Source organism: Echiichthys vipera (genome assembly GCF_963691815.1).
Source record: "Echiichthys vipera genome assembly, contig: SCAFFOLD_150, whole genome shotgun sequence".
Classification (NCBI taxonomy): domain Eukaryota; kingdom Metazoa; phylum Chordata; class Actinopteri; order Perciformes; family Trachinidae; genus Echiichthys; species Echiichthys vipera.
Window position 1 is genome coordinate 5,056 of NW_028154851.1, and position 14,820 is coordinate 19,875.

The window sequence follows — 14,820 nt, forward strand, 5'->3', positions numbered from 1 at the left end:
GCTTGTCCCTATCGGAGTCACGGGAGACTAGAGCCGATCCCAGCTGACATCGGGCGTGAGGCGGGGTCCAGCCTGGACAGGACGCCAGTCTATCACAGGGCACTTAGAGACGAATAGAGACAGACAACCATTCACACCTACGGGCAATTTAGAGTCACCAATTAACCTAACACGTGCACGTCTTTGGACTGTGGGAGGAAACCGGAGAACCCGGAGAAAACCCACACAGACACAGGGAGAACTTGCAAACTCCACACAGAAGGGCCCCAGCTGGAGTTCGTAACAGGAACCCTCCTTCTGTGAGGCGACAGTGCTAACCACCACACGTCCGTGCCGCCCCCCACAATGCTCAAACCACTCAAATGTCTTAATTTTTTCCCCAAGTATGATCACATTAAACTTTGAGGAAAGAAGAGTTTTGGTCATAAAACAGAGCAACAGATTTCCTCCACATTACAGTATGTGAGGGGCTGAAACTGAAAACACATGAAACACAGCGGCTCGTGTCTTTTATCTCCACACTGAACTACATCTGACTTGTTCCGTACAAGAGAGAGTCGAAAAGCTGATATTTCTACAAGAGTGGGAGAAAAGTTTCAAGTCACCGTGAGGAAATTGCAAGTCGAAACCAAAAAGAACAAAAAGCATCGCATCAGAAACTCTGTTGAAACAGTAGAAAACAGACAAAAAATGCTTCCTTATGAGTTTTTGTGTATTTTCCGTCAGTATAAGGACATATTTTAATCTATTTATTGCTGTTGCAAACAGGTGAAAATGCACTGTAAGAACTTGTTAAGAACTGTAAGCATGTTGATACTTAATCATTTCTCCTAATCAGCAAATACAGAGCCCTGATAGTTTTAATTAGTGTTAGTGTACTCAGAACTTTTGTAGGTACAGTTTATTCCTATTTTTATTCCTTTGATCATTTACTCTGCATTTTGCTAAATGTTTTTTTTAGTGGCAATAAGTAACATTTATGGAAGAGCCACTAATCCTGCTCCATTCTTTTTTATTTTCCAGGTCTTTGTACATCAAACAACCTCTTCTCTTCATATATCACAAATCCAACGGTTCTGTTAAGAGCCATTTTCTTAATCCTTCTCCCTGTTACACTCATTTAAATTTCTGAGCTTTTGCTTTGTCATTTTGTCTCTTTGTCTTTCTGTTGACATTGGGCCTGTTTCACAAAACAGGTTTAGTGAAAACTCTGAGTCTGTTAACCCTGAAATGAGGGAAACTCTGAGTTTTCCGTTTCACAAAGGGAGGTAACTTAACCTCTCGGTCAGTTACCATGGTAACATGCTCTCTGAAACTAACCTGGTACCGACCAGGTTTTTCTCAGAAAACCTTGAGTTTCTCTCTGTCTCCGCCCTCTTTCAGCCACACACAGTGTTTGATTTCCTCATTCATTCAGTCAGCGGGCGAGTTTTGGTGTAGTATAGTTCCGTCTGTTTTTTTCAGAAAATCACTGCAAACGTCAGTCATTAGAAGTTATATTAGCTATTTCACTACCATGGCGTGTCCTTTTGATAACGATCCCGTGGATGAAGGTGCAGAAATACTGCACAGAGAATTAAATATTCTTCGGGAGATGATTATCAAACTATTGATTATAGATGTGCTTGCATTTCCAGGCAATTCTCTGTTTGAGCGGTACCGTTTCATATCACAGCAGATATTGTGTGTTGTGCTGCGTTTTTTTGCAAAGGGGAGTTTTTTTTATACAACGTATAAAAGTCATTTAGTAGGCCTACATTAGAAGTTATATTAGGTGGTGAATATTTCACTACCATGGCGTGTCCTTTTGATAACGATCCCGTGGATGAAGGTGACGCATTTCGCAAAGTTAATTAAATATTGGTCGGGAGATGATTATCAGACCGCGCATAGACGTCCTTAATATACTGCTGCCATAATTACAAAATGAATGAAATGGATCTTTTGAGCAAGTTGAATGTATTTGACTCAGCGTTTCCTAAATATAATCCCAGCTTTTCTTGCAATTCATAGGTTCAAAAGTGTGTGCTTTTAGTTGGGTTACCGGTATTTAAACTACTCCTATAGGTGGAAACAACAGCCTTCTGATCCAGAATATCACCTATAATGCGAGGGGGCTGAATACGCACAACACCGTTTCATGTCACAGTCCATCTCACCCCTCCTTACATTTCCAACATTAACAACCAGTAATGCTTTCATATCACAGCAGATATTCTGTGTTGCGCTGCATTTTTTTGCAAATGGGAGTTTTTTATACAACATTTATATGTTGTATAAAAAACAGCCACTTACGGTAATATTTACTTTACCGTGTAAAGCATGCTCAAAATGAGGCGTCACCATGAGATTTTGCCGATGTTTTACCTGTTTGAATACCTGTATGTTTTTATGTTTCATCTTAAGCTGCTGCCAAGTGCGCTTCTCCCCCGCGGGGTTGCACTTAAATGAAATAAATTAATAGACTCCCACTCAAGCAGTTCCCCTGTGATATTACTGTGATTACAACAGGACTACATTTAAACTTATGCACTGACCCGAGCAGCAATGTCCTATTTTTGTCCAATATTTACAGTTGCAGTTGTAGCGTAGCCCTTCGCTTCCCCGTTGCTATGGTGACTCGTCGAATCAGGGCTCCATTGATGCTGTATTTTTTTACTTGTGGTGCACGCGCTTAACTCCAGGTCAAACTACTCTGAGTTGATCAACCTAACGCAAATCTGCTGTTCTGGAACCGAAAACTCAGAGTTTCCTATCTCAGAGTAGATCAACTCAGAGTTCAGGGTTAGACTCAGAGTTTTTTGAACCTGCTTTGTGAAACAGGCCCATTGACTGTAGCCTTTGTTTGTTTGTTCTTCTGTTTGTTTGTTCATTTTCTTTCTTTCTCTCTCTCTCTCTCTCTCTCTCTCTCTCTCTCTCTCTCTCTCTCTCTCTCTCTCTCTCTCTCTCTCTTGCTCACTTGTCTAAAAATGTAATCTGGGCCATCCCAAGCTTTGAATGAATGGTTGGAGGCAGGAAAAGCCATGATAGATTTCCCTCTAATGCAATTACTAATTTATTGACTTATCATTTACTAAAATGAACACTTCTGCACACAACTGAAAAGGATGTGTGTGCCTGAGTAAAGGCAAATGTATGACCTTATTTTTTACTTTTAGCTTCCGAAGAAAAGAAAAAGGAAAGGGACTAAAGTTTTAAACCGTGTGGCACTAGGGAGCCCCCAGAAGTGCAGGAGTTGCTGACAGATGACATTCCTCAGAATGTCCAGAGTCTTGGTACACATATTGACATCTGATAGCTTAAATAGCTTAAAGACGACCTTTATGTTTCCATTCAAAAATGTGAAATTTAGGCAACTGACTAAAGTAGCAGCCGTGATTTTTTATGCACATGCAGTAACAAAGCCATTTTGGAAATTATTGTGCCTCGTCACACCCCTTATTCTGAATGCGTGGTATATTTTTGAATATTGTACTGTCATGACAGTGATGGATAGTGCTTCTATGTTGCATCTTCAAAAGAGCACAATAAAATTGCGCTCCCAAAGTTTTCAGTTGGGGGCCACAGTGCTCCTAGTGAAAAAAGTGAGTCTGGAGCCCTTGAGAACATTCAAGATAATACCTCCCTTTTATGGTGGTAACGAGATAAGTTTTCTCCGTTTTCTCGTGATAACGAGATAATTCATTTGAGATCAGGAGAATCAGTATATCAGCGTCAGAGGAGCAGGAGATTATCGATCACATATCTCTTCTATCAAAGCCTGACAGGCTGAAATAACTTGATGCCTTTTTATTACAGATAAAGTTCACATTAGTGTGCATCATCTAAGAATGTTAGCAAGGCTTCAGCTTTATCAGAGGCCTGGGCCTTATGTCCTCATTAACTACATAGGTTTTTTTGGTGTTATTTAAAAAAAACTTTATTGGCAACAGTATTATATTACAACAACATCCCAGTTTGGTTCAAATCTAATTTTCAACATAGAAAACACTTTGTATTTGTTTAAAAAAGCATTGAAAAAACGAAGTGGGGTCCCCCAGGGGTTGGTTATTGGGCCTCTTCTTTTCAAACTCACACAAGCTCAAGTTTGCAAAAATACCTTAGTATACTTAACCCTCAGATGGTTCAAATTCCATCCTTATAAACTAAAATAAAAGTGAAATAATAGGTTTAAAGTAAGGTCAACACCCGGTGCTCACATTAAACCCTTTTCTCAGACAAGTCAGAAACATTGTTATGGTCATGCACTGTGATAAACAGTCAAACAGCCACATCAGCAGAAGAGTAAAAAAAAATAGTCTACCAACAGTTTTTAGATGTGACGAGAATGGAAACGATTGTTATCGCATGTGTCCAAAGGGTGTGAACAAAGTGTTAAAAAAAACCTTATCTGGGGGCGGCCGGTGACTGAGTGGTTAGAGCAGCGCCCCATGAAAAGATGCTGAAGGTCCTCAAGCCAGCGGACTCCGAATCGACTCCGACCTGCGGCCCTTTGCTGCATGTCTCCCTCTCTCTCTCACAACATTTCCTGTCTGTCCTATCTAATAAAAGGCTTGAAAACTGCCAAAAAAATCTTTAAAAAAAAGACCTTATCTGATCATTATCAGCCTCCAGAGCTCTGCTGTTGTTGTTACCAACATTTTCACATGAACAAATCCCCTTCAGTTCTCTCAAAATAACACGAAGCTGCAAAGAGGAACAAACAGTTCCCAAACCACTAAAATATCATCATTTTTCCCCAGTATGACCTTATCGCACCAGGGGCCTCATGCGTCAAGTTCTGGTGAGCAAGCAGTTTGACTCACTTTTGCATTAATATGTGGTGTCAAACATTACCATAAATGATTTTACTCACCTGTATTTAAGGGCCTTTGCAACTGCATTTGCAGCTCCGCCACCACCTCAGATCTCCTCCTCGTCTTTTCATTACGAAAATTGTAAGCCTCACTAGCACAAATGTAATTCAAAACATCTTAATGAATGACTGAAAACTGTGTGCAAATATGTGGAAATCCTGTTAGATCTTTAATCTTTGTCTGTTGTCTTTATGGTTAAACCGTCTTATTTATACAAATTCTATACAATACAGCCAAGTAATATGGTGCAGTTTTCACTTAGCTCAAATTGCAATTGTATTGATAATTAGTTTTTAAAATACAAATACTATCCCCTGGAAGTGAGAAAGCCACATCTGGCTTATTGGCAAGAAATTCAGAGAAATGTAACGATGATCCCTCTATCCAACAAGTGACAGAATGAGAAAAAAAGAAGATATACTGTAAGTCACTATAAGGAAGTGACACTATGCTCAAATGAGGAAGTAAATGCAGCATCTCTCTTGCAGCGTTAGATCAGAAACTTTCATAATTGAGGACGTGAGAACAAGAGACGGAGACGGAGCAGCACGATGACTGAATTCAGATGGATTAACAGGACTTTATTTGTGATACTGCTGCTTCAGTTCAAGGGTAAGGATACAACAGACATACATGACTGGAAGAAACATCACTAACATTGATTTAAAGCAAAGTTTTCTGTTTGTTTTGAACATGGAGGGGTGAGTGGGTTCTTGTAGAAGGGACATTTGCTGTTTGTTGTAGTCAATATCATCCTCACATATAACGTTTAACATAAAGCCATATTGTTATCACAGTTCATTTTCTGTTTTGTCTTAAACAGCAGTAACTGGACAAAAACCCCCCTCCTTCACTTCCAGAACTGGAGATGACGTCACTTTGCCTTGTGAAGATGTGATAAACGATCAGAACAAATGTGATCAAACTTCTTGGCTTGTCAGTCATGGGGGAACAGCAGTAGAGCTGGTTAATCTTGGGCAGATGAGTAAAAATAGGATTTCCAAAGCGGTATCTGACAGACTGAGCGTGACAGACAAATGTTCTTTGGTTATAAAAAATGTCACAGATGGTGATTTTGGTCGTTACACCTGCAGACAGTTCAACAAAGAAGGAAAACAACAAGGAAAAGACGCTTTGGTTCACCTGTCTATTGTCGACAGTGGGTATTTATTAATATCTAATAGAACAATATGAAACATTTCAGTATGATTGAGATGATTAATGATTTATTTTACCCTTGTTGTCTTTCTCCATCTGCACCAGTGACTGAACATGAGAACAGTGAAGTGGTCTTTTTCTGCTCTGTGTTGACATATGAGTGTGATCACACAGTAAACTGGTTGTATTTGGGTAAAAACAAGAGTGAAGTGGATATACAACAGCATACCTGTTCATCCAGGGCTGTATTTCCGACTCTTCTGAAGTCAAAGTATTACGAGTTGCTGAAGTGCAATGTGACAGATAATAAGAGTGGAAAAATGCTGCTGTGTAATGTTGGCCCCCAGTCCTCATGTGAGAAAACAGGTACATTTGGTTTTATTTAATGTTTTTAAGATTTCTCATTCAGCCTCTTCAGATGGTAAACCTGATGTATTTTATCACTGTTTGTTGTGTTTTTGATTTTTCATAACCGTTTCAACAAAATCAAAAGAAAGAACAACAGTGGGCAAAAACAATACATCATCTGCAAATGGAGGTAGTGAAAATTTACATTTCTTTCTCTCGTTCTCTCTCTCTTCAAAACTTCAACATACTATCGCATGTATTTTGATCATTAAGATGTTCAAATTGCGTAAAGAAAAAAAACTGACAAAAACTGATGTACTTCCAAAGTATATTTAAAATCTTTTGCAAAAAGCATGTCATTTCCAACACGTCCTCATAAACGCCAGAATAGGTTATTTGCCACCCAAAACCCATAGGTTAAAATAAAGCAACATAAGTTATGTATGTTACTTTAAGTAAGAGGTCGCCACCTGACAATATGAGTTTTAATAAGCTGTTAAAACTGTTCTTTTGGTAACAAGGGTCTGGTAATCGTATTTATGTTTGCTACCTGATCTTTAATAAACAGAAATTGCAGCCAAAATGTCTTTCATGTTTCGTATTCTCCTTCCAGGTTGGATGTGGTTGTACTTAACTATAGCAGTGGGTTTAACAGCTCTCTTAGCAGCAATACTTGTTGTGGTAGTCATCAGACGGAGGAAAGGTAAAGGTGAGAACATTCACAGAATAAACTCTAAGAAAGAGACGTTTTGATAAACTGTGCTTTTCACTATGGAAACTAAACTTGACTCATTTGTTCTCTTCAGGGAACAAAACACAGATTGGAGAAAACGTTGTGAGTAAAATAAAAATATTTAAAAATATATTTGTTTATGATATTTCTTCACATTTACTGAAGTAATTGTGGTTCTACAATAAACCTGGTTACAGCTTCTGCATAAGGGGGGGAAAGGGTAGATTTACGGCATGACATACAGTAGGCCTATATTCTATAATAAGTATCCATTGATGTGAACTGAAAACTGTTACAAGACTGTTTTTGTCCAGGGACTGAGCTTAAACCCTGCAGTGACTCAGCATTCTCCAGAAACCAGCCAGGTCACGGTACGATCACACACCACACCCACTGCAAAGTTACACCCTCTCCCAGAAAAGAAGAAGTCAAATGATGCAATCAAACTCCACATGTTACTGAGCAGCCATTACTGTGTGTTGTCTTCTCTGTGTAGGCTGATCCTGAAGATGGTGTTTCTTATGCCTCCATCAGCTACACCAAGAAGACCAACAGTAAAGTCCAGGTAAGCTGTCTGGTCTGGTGGTTACACTGGTGTCAGTGGTAAACAAAGAGTCTGCAGCCATGTTAGCGGCTCTGTGAAGCTGCAGGGGTGCTATGAGCTAAATGCTTAATGCAGCATAATAATCATATTCAGGATGCTAATGCTCTCATAATGAGAATAATAACATGCTAAAGCTAAGCAGGTCTTAATATTTTCCAGGATCACTAGCTATCTTAGATCCGCATCTAAGCACGCTAGCGTTTGCTAATTAGGATTGAACACAAAGTAATCTTTTTTTTAAAGTATGGAACATTTTCTTTATCAACTTTAATAATTGATTGTTGTTGAGTTAAAACCACAAATGCCAACCTCATGGTGGCACAACCGGAAAAATCAGGGAATCACCAAAGTCTCTAAGATTCATTCATTCATAATGCTGTGTTTATGTATGTTTTGTTGTATTTAATTGCATAATTCAGTGTATTATGTTTGTTTTGTTAAATGTCAGGATGCTGTTGATTAAAACATTGTGCCATGTTGTGTCATTCTTGTGTTGTGCTGCTTCCTTCTCGTGTCAGGTTCAGGTTAAAGACGATGATGACCAAGGTGATGAAGTGACCTACAGCACCGTGAAAGCCTCCTCTTCTCCTGCTGCTGGAGCTTCTGCTGATGTCAGCGACCTCTACACTACCGTCAACAAACCAAACAACTAAGAGGCCACATAGTTGCAGCTCATGTCATTACGTTTATTTCACTTTCACTTGAGTTCTTACTATCTTACTGATATATAGATCCCTAAAAAAATGTCTCTGTAGTCCAAATCATGGATATAATTTAATATTTATTTATATTTTTGTATATAACCCTAATGCTCTTACCAGCTTAATGACATTGTTATTTTCTTATGTTGCAAATGTTTTGGATCATTTTCAGGTTGTATTGTTGTAGAAAGCCCCTCTGTAATCATGGATGGATTTCTGAACAGGCACAGGCCCAGGGGCCTAAGGGCTCAGAGTATCACAAAGAGATACGAAATGACCACAAACATACACAAAATGATTACCAATTAGACACAAATGACCACAAAACGACTAAGGAGGTGCAAAATTACCTGTGTGATACAAAATGATTGTAGATGCAAAACAGCCATGAAGACATGCAAAATGACTAAAATTGGATTCAAAATGACTATCATGAGACACAAAATGATGACAAAGACATGCAAAATGACTAAAAAAATACATGCAACACCGCCACCAGAAGATGCAAAACGATTCCAAAGAGATATAAAACAACCACAAAGGAACCCAAAAATGACTTTAAGTAGACTCTTGTTCCTATGTAGACAGGGTGGGGGCCTCTTACATGTCTGTGTCCAGGGGTCCATTGTCTCATAATCCATCCATTGGCGCAGAAGGTTAACTAGTAGCCCGATATAAAAAGTAGAAGAAAGAACCAGATATTCATGTGGCTGCTTTCTTAAATAAATAAAAAAATATATATTATTTTCCTGTGTGAACTTACTGTCAGACACTTCATTGAGCTTTATGGAGTGATGGATGTTTGCCTGTTCGGGCCATCACTTGTCCCTCTTCACGAAATAAGATTCTGCAAATCCAAAAGAAATTGATGATGTGAGAATGATAAGTTAGTTTAGTTTAGTAACAATACAAATAAAATATTACAGTACATATAGCAAGCTCAATATACACATTTTCCTGAACAACGTAAATAAATAAACCACAAAATAAATATTGCATGTCCAAAAAGAGTTTGCATATTTTCCCCATGTCTGCGTGAGTTCTCTCCGGGGTGAATGTGTCCTGTGATGGACTGGCGTCCTGTCCAGGGTGTACCAGGGGTACAAGGGGTTGAAGATGATGGATGGATGTCTAAAAAAGGAGTAGGGAATTGTTTTCACTGATCTGGCTTTACCCCCTTTTAATTACACAAAACAATGAAATAATATTTATCAAATATACAACTTCGTTTTTACCGTTTTTTAAAATGTAAATCAAAATGTCACCTGCTGTTAATTCCAGCTACAGCAGGCTGAAAATATGTCTCGGCTCATGTCAAAGTGTGGTCTGGCTGACAAGACGAAAGTCCAAGCTCAAGTTCTCAAAAGATTAAAAATATCACTATAAGGAAGCGATGCATATTACTCACAGGAAGTGTGGCTGCATCATGCTGTGTAGCCTCTGGTTAAGAAGCAGCAGCTCAGAGAGAAAAAGGAGAGGAAAAGACGAGAGAACGATGGTTGAATTCAGATGGATTCAAATGATTTTACATCTGACACTGGTGCTTCAGTCTACAGGTAAGGATACATATATCATAACACTTTATTAATAATATGTGATTGCTTCATGCTGTTTGTTTTTAATATGTCGGTTCAGTGGTCTCTTGAAATTAAACTATGATCATGTCATAATAATGTCATTTTAATTAATTTTCCAACGCTTCTCTCTCATTCCTTTAAAAGCAGTTTCTCAACACCTTCCCCTCCTTTTCATGGTCCGAGTTGGAGACGAAGTCACTTTGCCTTGTGAGCTTGTGGGAAATGATCAGCAGGCGTGTGACAGCGCTGCCTGGGCCTTCAGTCGTTTTCCTGGGACGGCGGCAGTAGATGTGGCCGTAGGTGGGCAGATAGTTGAAAGGGCCAGAGTTAAACGAGACAGACTGAGTATCACAGTGAACTGTTCTCTGGTTGTGAAGAACGTCACAGGCGAGGATGCTGGGCGTTACTTCTGCATACAGGACGACAGATCTCGACAAACGCAAAGTCAAGAAAAGTCAAGTCTTGATCTGTCTGTAGTCACCAGTGAGTATTTACATCATAATGTTTCCAAACTGTCTCATTAGAACAACAAACTGAAACATGATTTTATGATGAAGTCAACTTGACTCTTTGTTTTTTTTTACAATATCTCCATCTTAGTGACTGAACATGAGGACACTGATACGGTGACGTTGAAATGCTCTGTGTTGACGTATGTACGATGTGCGCACAAAGTGAAGTGGCTGTATAAAGAGGTGGACAAAGACAACAGAGACTTGAAGACATCACAGTCCTACTGCTCGGCCAATCTGACCTTTAGGACTTCTCATTTTATTTACACATCAAAGAATTACCAGTTATTGAAGTGTAATGTAACAGATGGCCACGTCTTCACCTTCAAGCCTCAGTCCTCAGGTGGGAAATCAGGTGAGAATCTTTTCTTTTTTGTAAAATATGTATGTATGTTGTTTATGTATGTATAAATGCTATAAATGAAAACTAACTGCACCCCCGAGATTTGAAATAAAAACATCGCCCCGGCCCTCAGCCATCTCTTTGTCTGTCTGTCTGTTGTTTGAGAAGGTAAATGCATGTTTGTGAAAAGCATATGAACCTGTCTTTTGGACACAGGATGTTGAACAGAAAAGAAAGCTTCAGACAGATCTATCTTCTATTTCTAGATGGGTGGTGGCTGTACATTATCGTAGCTGTGGGTTTAACAGCATTCTTAACTGTTGTGGCACTCATCAGATGGAGGAGAAATAAAGGTGGGAATATTCACAGAGGAGACTTTTATCAACCTCATTTGATAAGCCTGGATTTTTGCACTGAGAGCTAAAATACTTGTTGTTTTTTCTTTTCAGGCAACAAAACACAGAAGGATGAAAACATGGTGAATTTTTAAATGAATTATCTACTCTTACATACCTGGACACTTATCTTCTTTTCTTTGTGAAATAACTGTATCCACCACTTAAGTGCAATAATTTAACCTTGCTGCTCATTTCTGTCATAAACAGTCGTACATATTTTATCTTGTAAATTTCCTCTACATTTAACTTATCTGAATTTTATTTGACCTGTATCTTACATCTACCTCATATATATTTGACTAAGAGTTTATTGTTTACTGTATATACTGTATGTTTTCTGCATCTATTTATTTAAGAGTTTATTGGTTATCCTATACTGCATTTTTTTTTTTTATACCTCCCTCGTGTTTTTGTAAGCTGCTGGAAATTCAATTTCCTTGCGGGAGTCAAAGAGTAAAAGAAGTCCTCTAAGTCTAAGTCTAAAATGGAATAATCGGATATTTGAATTCTGAATTTACAGAGCTACCGGGTATTTGTAATTGGTTGCTTTTCAGAACTGTAAACAGTACTGATTATACTGCAGCAAAGGTCAAATTATTAATTGCGAGGGAAACCAAAGACATGGATCTGCAACCAATCAGAGCAACACAATGTGTTATACCTGCATAATTTCATAACGCTGAAAGAGACATGAGATAACGTCCCGGGCAGATGGATGAAATGATAAAGCGTAGATAGGAATAGAACAGCCAGACACTATGAATCCACATGTTACTGAGCAGCCGGTTTTCTTTAATAGGCTGATCCTGGTGATGGTGTTTCATATGCCTCCATCAGCTACACCAAGAAGACCAACAGAAACGCCCAGGTAAGTGTGTTAGTGTTGGTGAGGAAAAGAGTCGGTTTTACTCTCAAATTCCATGTAATTATCTGATTAAGTGTGTCAAACTGAGTGCTACAGTAAGTTTGCTGTGTGCTTTGCAGTAAGGTATGTTGCTGTGCATTAAAGGTTATTTTGTGTTTCTTCTTTTTAAAAAAAAATGTTATGGGTAAATGGTAAATGTTTATTAATGTGGTGTTGAATGCTGCTTTGCATCGTGTTGCCTCGCTGGTGATGTCCTGTTTTGTATTTTGTGTGTCCCTCTCGTAGGTCCGGGGGGGTGAGGACGCAGTGACCTACAGCACTGTGAAAGCCCCCTCTCCTTCTGCTGGAGCCTCTGCTGATCCCAGCCACCTCTACGCCACTGTGAACAACAGAGCAGACAAATAAGACAGTATAGTTACGCTCCAGATCATCACATTTATTTCTACATTGCTTGTTAATTCTTTGAAAACAAAGTCAGCTTTTACTCTCAGAGTTTGAGTTAAATGTAACAAGAATACACTCTTTGGGGTGGCAGTAGCTTTGTCCATTGGTGACTCGGTTGGGAACCGTAGGGTCGCCGGTTCGAGTCCCTGTGTGGACCGTGAATGGAGTGTAGACATCTCCTGGGCACTGCCGAGGTGCTGGTTAGGAAGGCACCGAATCCCCAACTGCGCAAATCCATTGGCAGCCCCCTCACATCTGCATGTACAGGTTCTGTGTGTGTGTGTAACGTGAATAATATAATAACAGAGTGAAAAAAAATGTAATTTCCCCTTGCAGGATGAACAAAGGTGATCTTTCTTTCTCTGTTCCCACTGCTCTAATGGCACTGATTGTATTGATTTGTGTGGGGAAATTGTCCATGCAATTCAGATAATTTATATTCTTATACGTAAAGCATTTTATATTTTTAATTACCATACTCTAACTATGTAGTGTGGAACATACTGTACACTGTACTAATACAGGTGCACTAATGCCTTTTGACCATATCCAAGTGTACAGCGTTTCTTTCTGTATTGCTGTAAAACTCGGTTTGTCCAGAAGGGGGGGCTGTAAGTTCAGTCATTACCACAATGTAAAAGCCTATTCATAGGGCTGATCGCCATATAAAGATGATACATTATTATAGCCTATTGTTTGGCTGTAGTTCAATGATTAATAGTTATTTTAATTAAATTGCATGTTTCATCTGTAGTTGCTTTTTATGCAATGTGTTAAATATTACCTATATTTTTTAGTATTACATTACAATTAATTAAAATGATTTATACTGTATATTTTAGTTGCAATGTCGACATATTCTTTTTACTTTAAATTATCTTTACCTATCTCTCTCTCTCTCTCTCTCTCTCTCTCTGTGTGTGTGTGTGTGTGTGTGTGTGTGTAATTACAATGATGCATCACAGCTCTGTTCACGCGTCTTTATTCTAGTATATCTTTTCTTATTGTACACCGCATACATTTTTTAGTTTTATTTCAATGTACACGTTGGACTATGTTTCCGGTGCTAAATGTAATACAATTGAATTCAGTTCAATTTAATTCTTAAAACTAACCTTGTCACGCACGTGAAAATCGTGCTGAAAATGTACAAAATATGCAAAAATAAATAATTGCAACAAGGGGCAGAAAATCCCATTTGTTGCAGATATATCACTTGTTGACACCTTCGTCTATCAAAATCCACCAATCGGAGAGCGTCTCCTGTTCCAATTATGGAAGAGCGTGCTCTACGACCCGCCCCTCTTTGTTGGCTCGACCAATGAGAGGCTGCCGAACGTTGGTGGCTGCTGCCGGGGATACGAGCAACGGAGAGAGATAGAGGGGACAGGAGGCAGTCAATCCATTCTATCCCCTATGATTTAATCATGTGAGGGATTGAAGAAGCCTTTTTCAAATCAACATGAAGTCGGATTTTCTGGGGAGACCGTTGATAACGAGGCTCCGCGCAGGCTGCTGACCGGGGGTAATGCACAGAGGAGGTCGTTTTCCCGGACTGGGGTGGTGGGAGGCAACGGCCCCCGCAGTGTTGTTAGACGAGTTAGCGAGTGAAACAGAAAGACTTCCGGATGATATTTTCAAAATAAAAAAAGCTTCAACGAGAACGGGATTGGTTTGGTCGAAGTTCTCGACATAAAACCTCTACTGGTACACCTAAACCTCTCACAAACGAAGACGTGATGGGTTCACGGGTATGCCGCTACTCATTCATACTGTTTGTTATATATTACGCAGGTTTGACAAATGCGCTGCTTTTACTTTGAAGTGTAAATTGTCGCATTCCCAGCCCAACGGCCGTTCGCTCGCGCTCGCTTGACACATGAGAAGGGGTGAAGTTACAAAGCCTTGAACCAAAACAAGACTTTCCATCCTGTGTTGGACAACGGCACCTCGGTATGAATGGGACCTGCCGCGTCTCACTGTGTGTTTATCGCGTCAAATGCATTTTAAACCGGAGGGACCGTCTTTTATCTGAAACCGGAGCCCCGGTGGAGAATAGAGTAACGGTTGAATCAGTACCGGTTGGGTCAGTAACGGTTGGGAGGAAAAAGATCCCTGATTTTTGATTAACCCGTGTCCTTGGCAACGTTACTCTCACCAGTAAGGGTTTGAAGACGTCCTCTGTCTTGCTTTAAGTTGTGTGTTATGCTTTCAATGTAATATATATTTAAATATAAACTAGTTTCGATGCTCATGAATTGGGTTTAAATCCTTGTTGGTT

General features: G+C 39.3%; 1 protein-coding gene and 1 long non-coding RNA gene across 2 annotated transcripts; both read left to right on the top strand.

Annotated features, from left to right (window-relative positions):
* The first annotated feature begins 5,380 nt into the window (after nucleotides 1-5,380).
* On the top strand, nucleotides 5,381-9,206 carry LOC310966297 (uncharacterized protein). The gene is made up of 9 exons (XM_083940878.1): nucleotides 5,381-5,468; nucleotides 5,680-6,015; nucleotides 6,120-6,380; nucleotides 6,508-6,552; nucleotides 6,976-7,071; nucleotides 7,169-7,197; nucleotides 7,410-7,466; nucleotides 7,592-7,660; nucleotides 8,218-9,206. The coding sequence occupies exons 1-9, from the start codon at nucleotides 5,408-5,410 to the stop codon at nucleotides 8,350-8,352; spliced, it is 1,089 nt and encodes a 362-aa protein (XP_083797004.1). The 5' UTR covers nucleotides 5,381-5,407; the 3' UTR covers nucleotides 8,353-9,206.
* Nucleotides 9,207-11,113: 1,907 nt separating this feature from the next.
* Nucleotides 11,114-12,100, top strand: LOC310966298. Its single transcript, XR_014593818.1, has 3 exons — nucleotides 11,114-11,185; nucleotides 11,282-11,310; nucleotides 12,030-12,100. It is a non-coding gene; the product is annotated as an uncharacterized lncRNA (long non-coding RNA).
* Nucleotides 12,101-14,820: the final 2,720 nt, after the last annotated feature.

Coding starts and splice junctions, on each gene's coding strand:
- LOC310966297 (XM_083940878.1), top strand. CDS start 5,408: ATGACTGAATTCAGATGGATTAACAGGACTTTATTTGTGATACTGCTG. Junction 6,381..6,507: donor GTCCTCATGTGAGAAAACAG/GTACATTTGGTT, acceptor CAAAATCAAAAG/AAAGAACAACAGTGGGCAAA. Junction 7,198..7,409: donor CACAGATTGGAGAAAACGTT/GTGAGTAAAATA, acceptor GTTTTTGTCCAG/GGACTGAGCTTAAACCCTGC.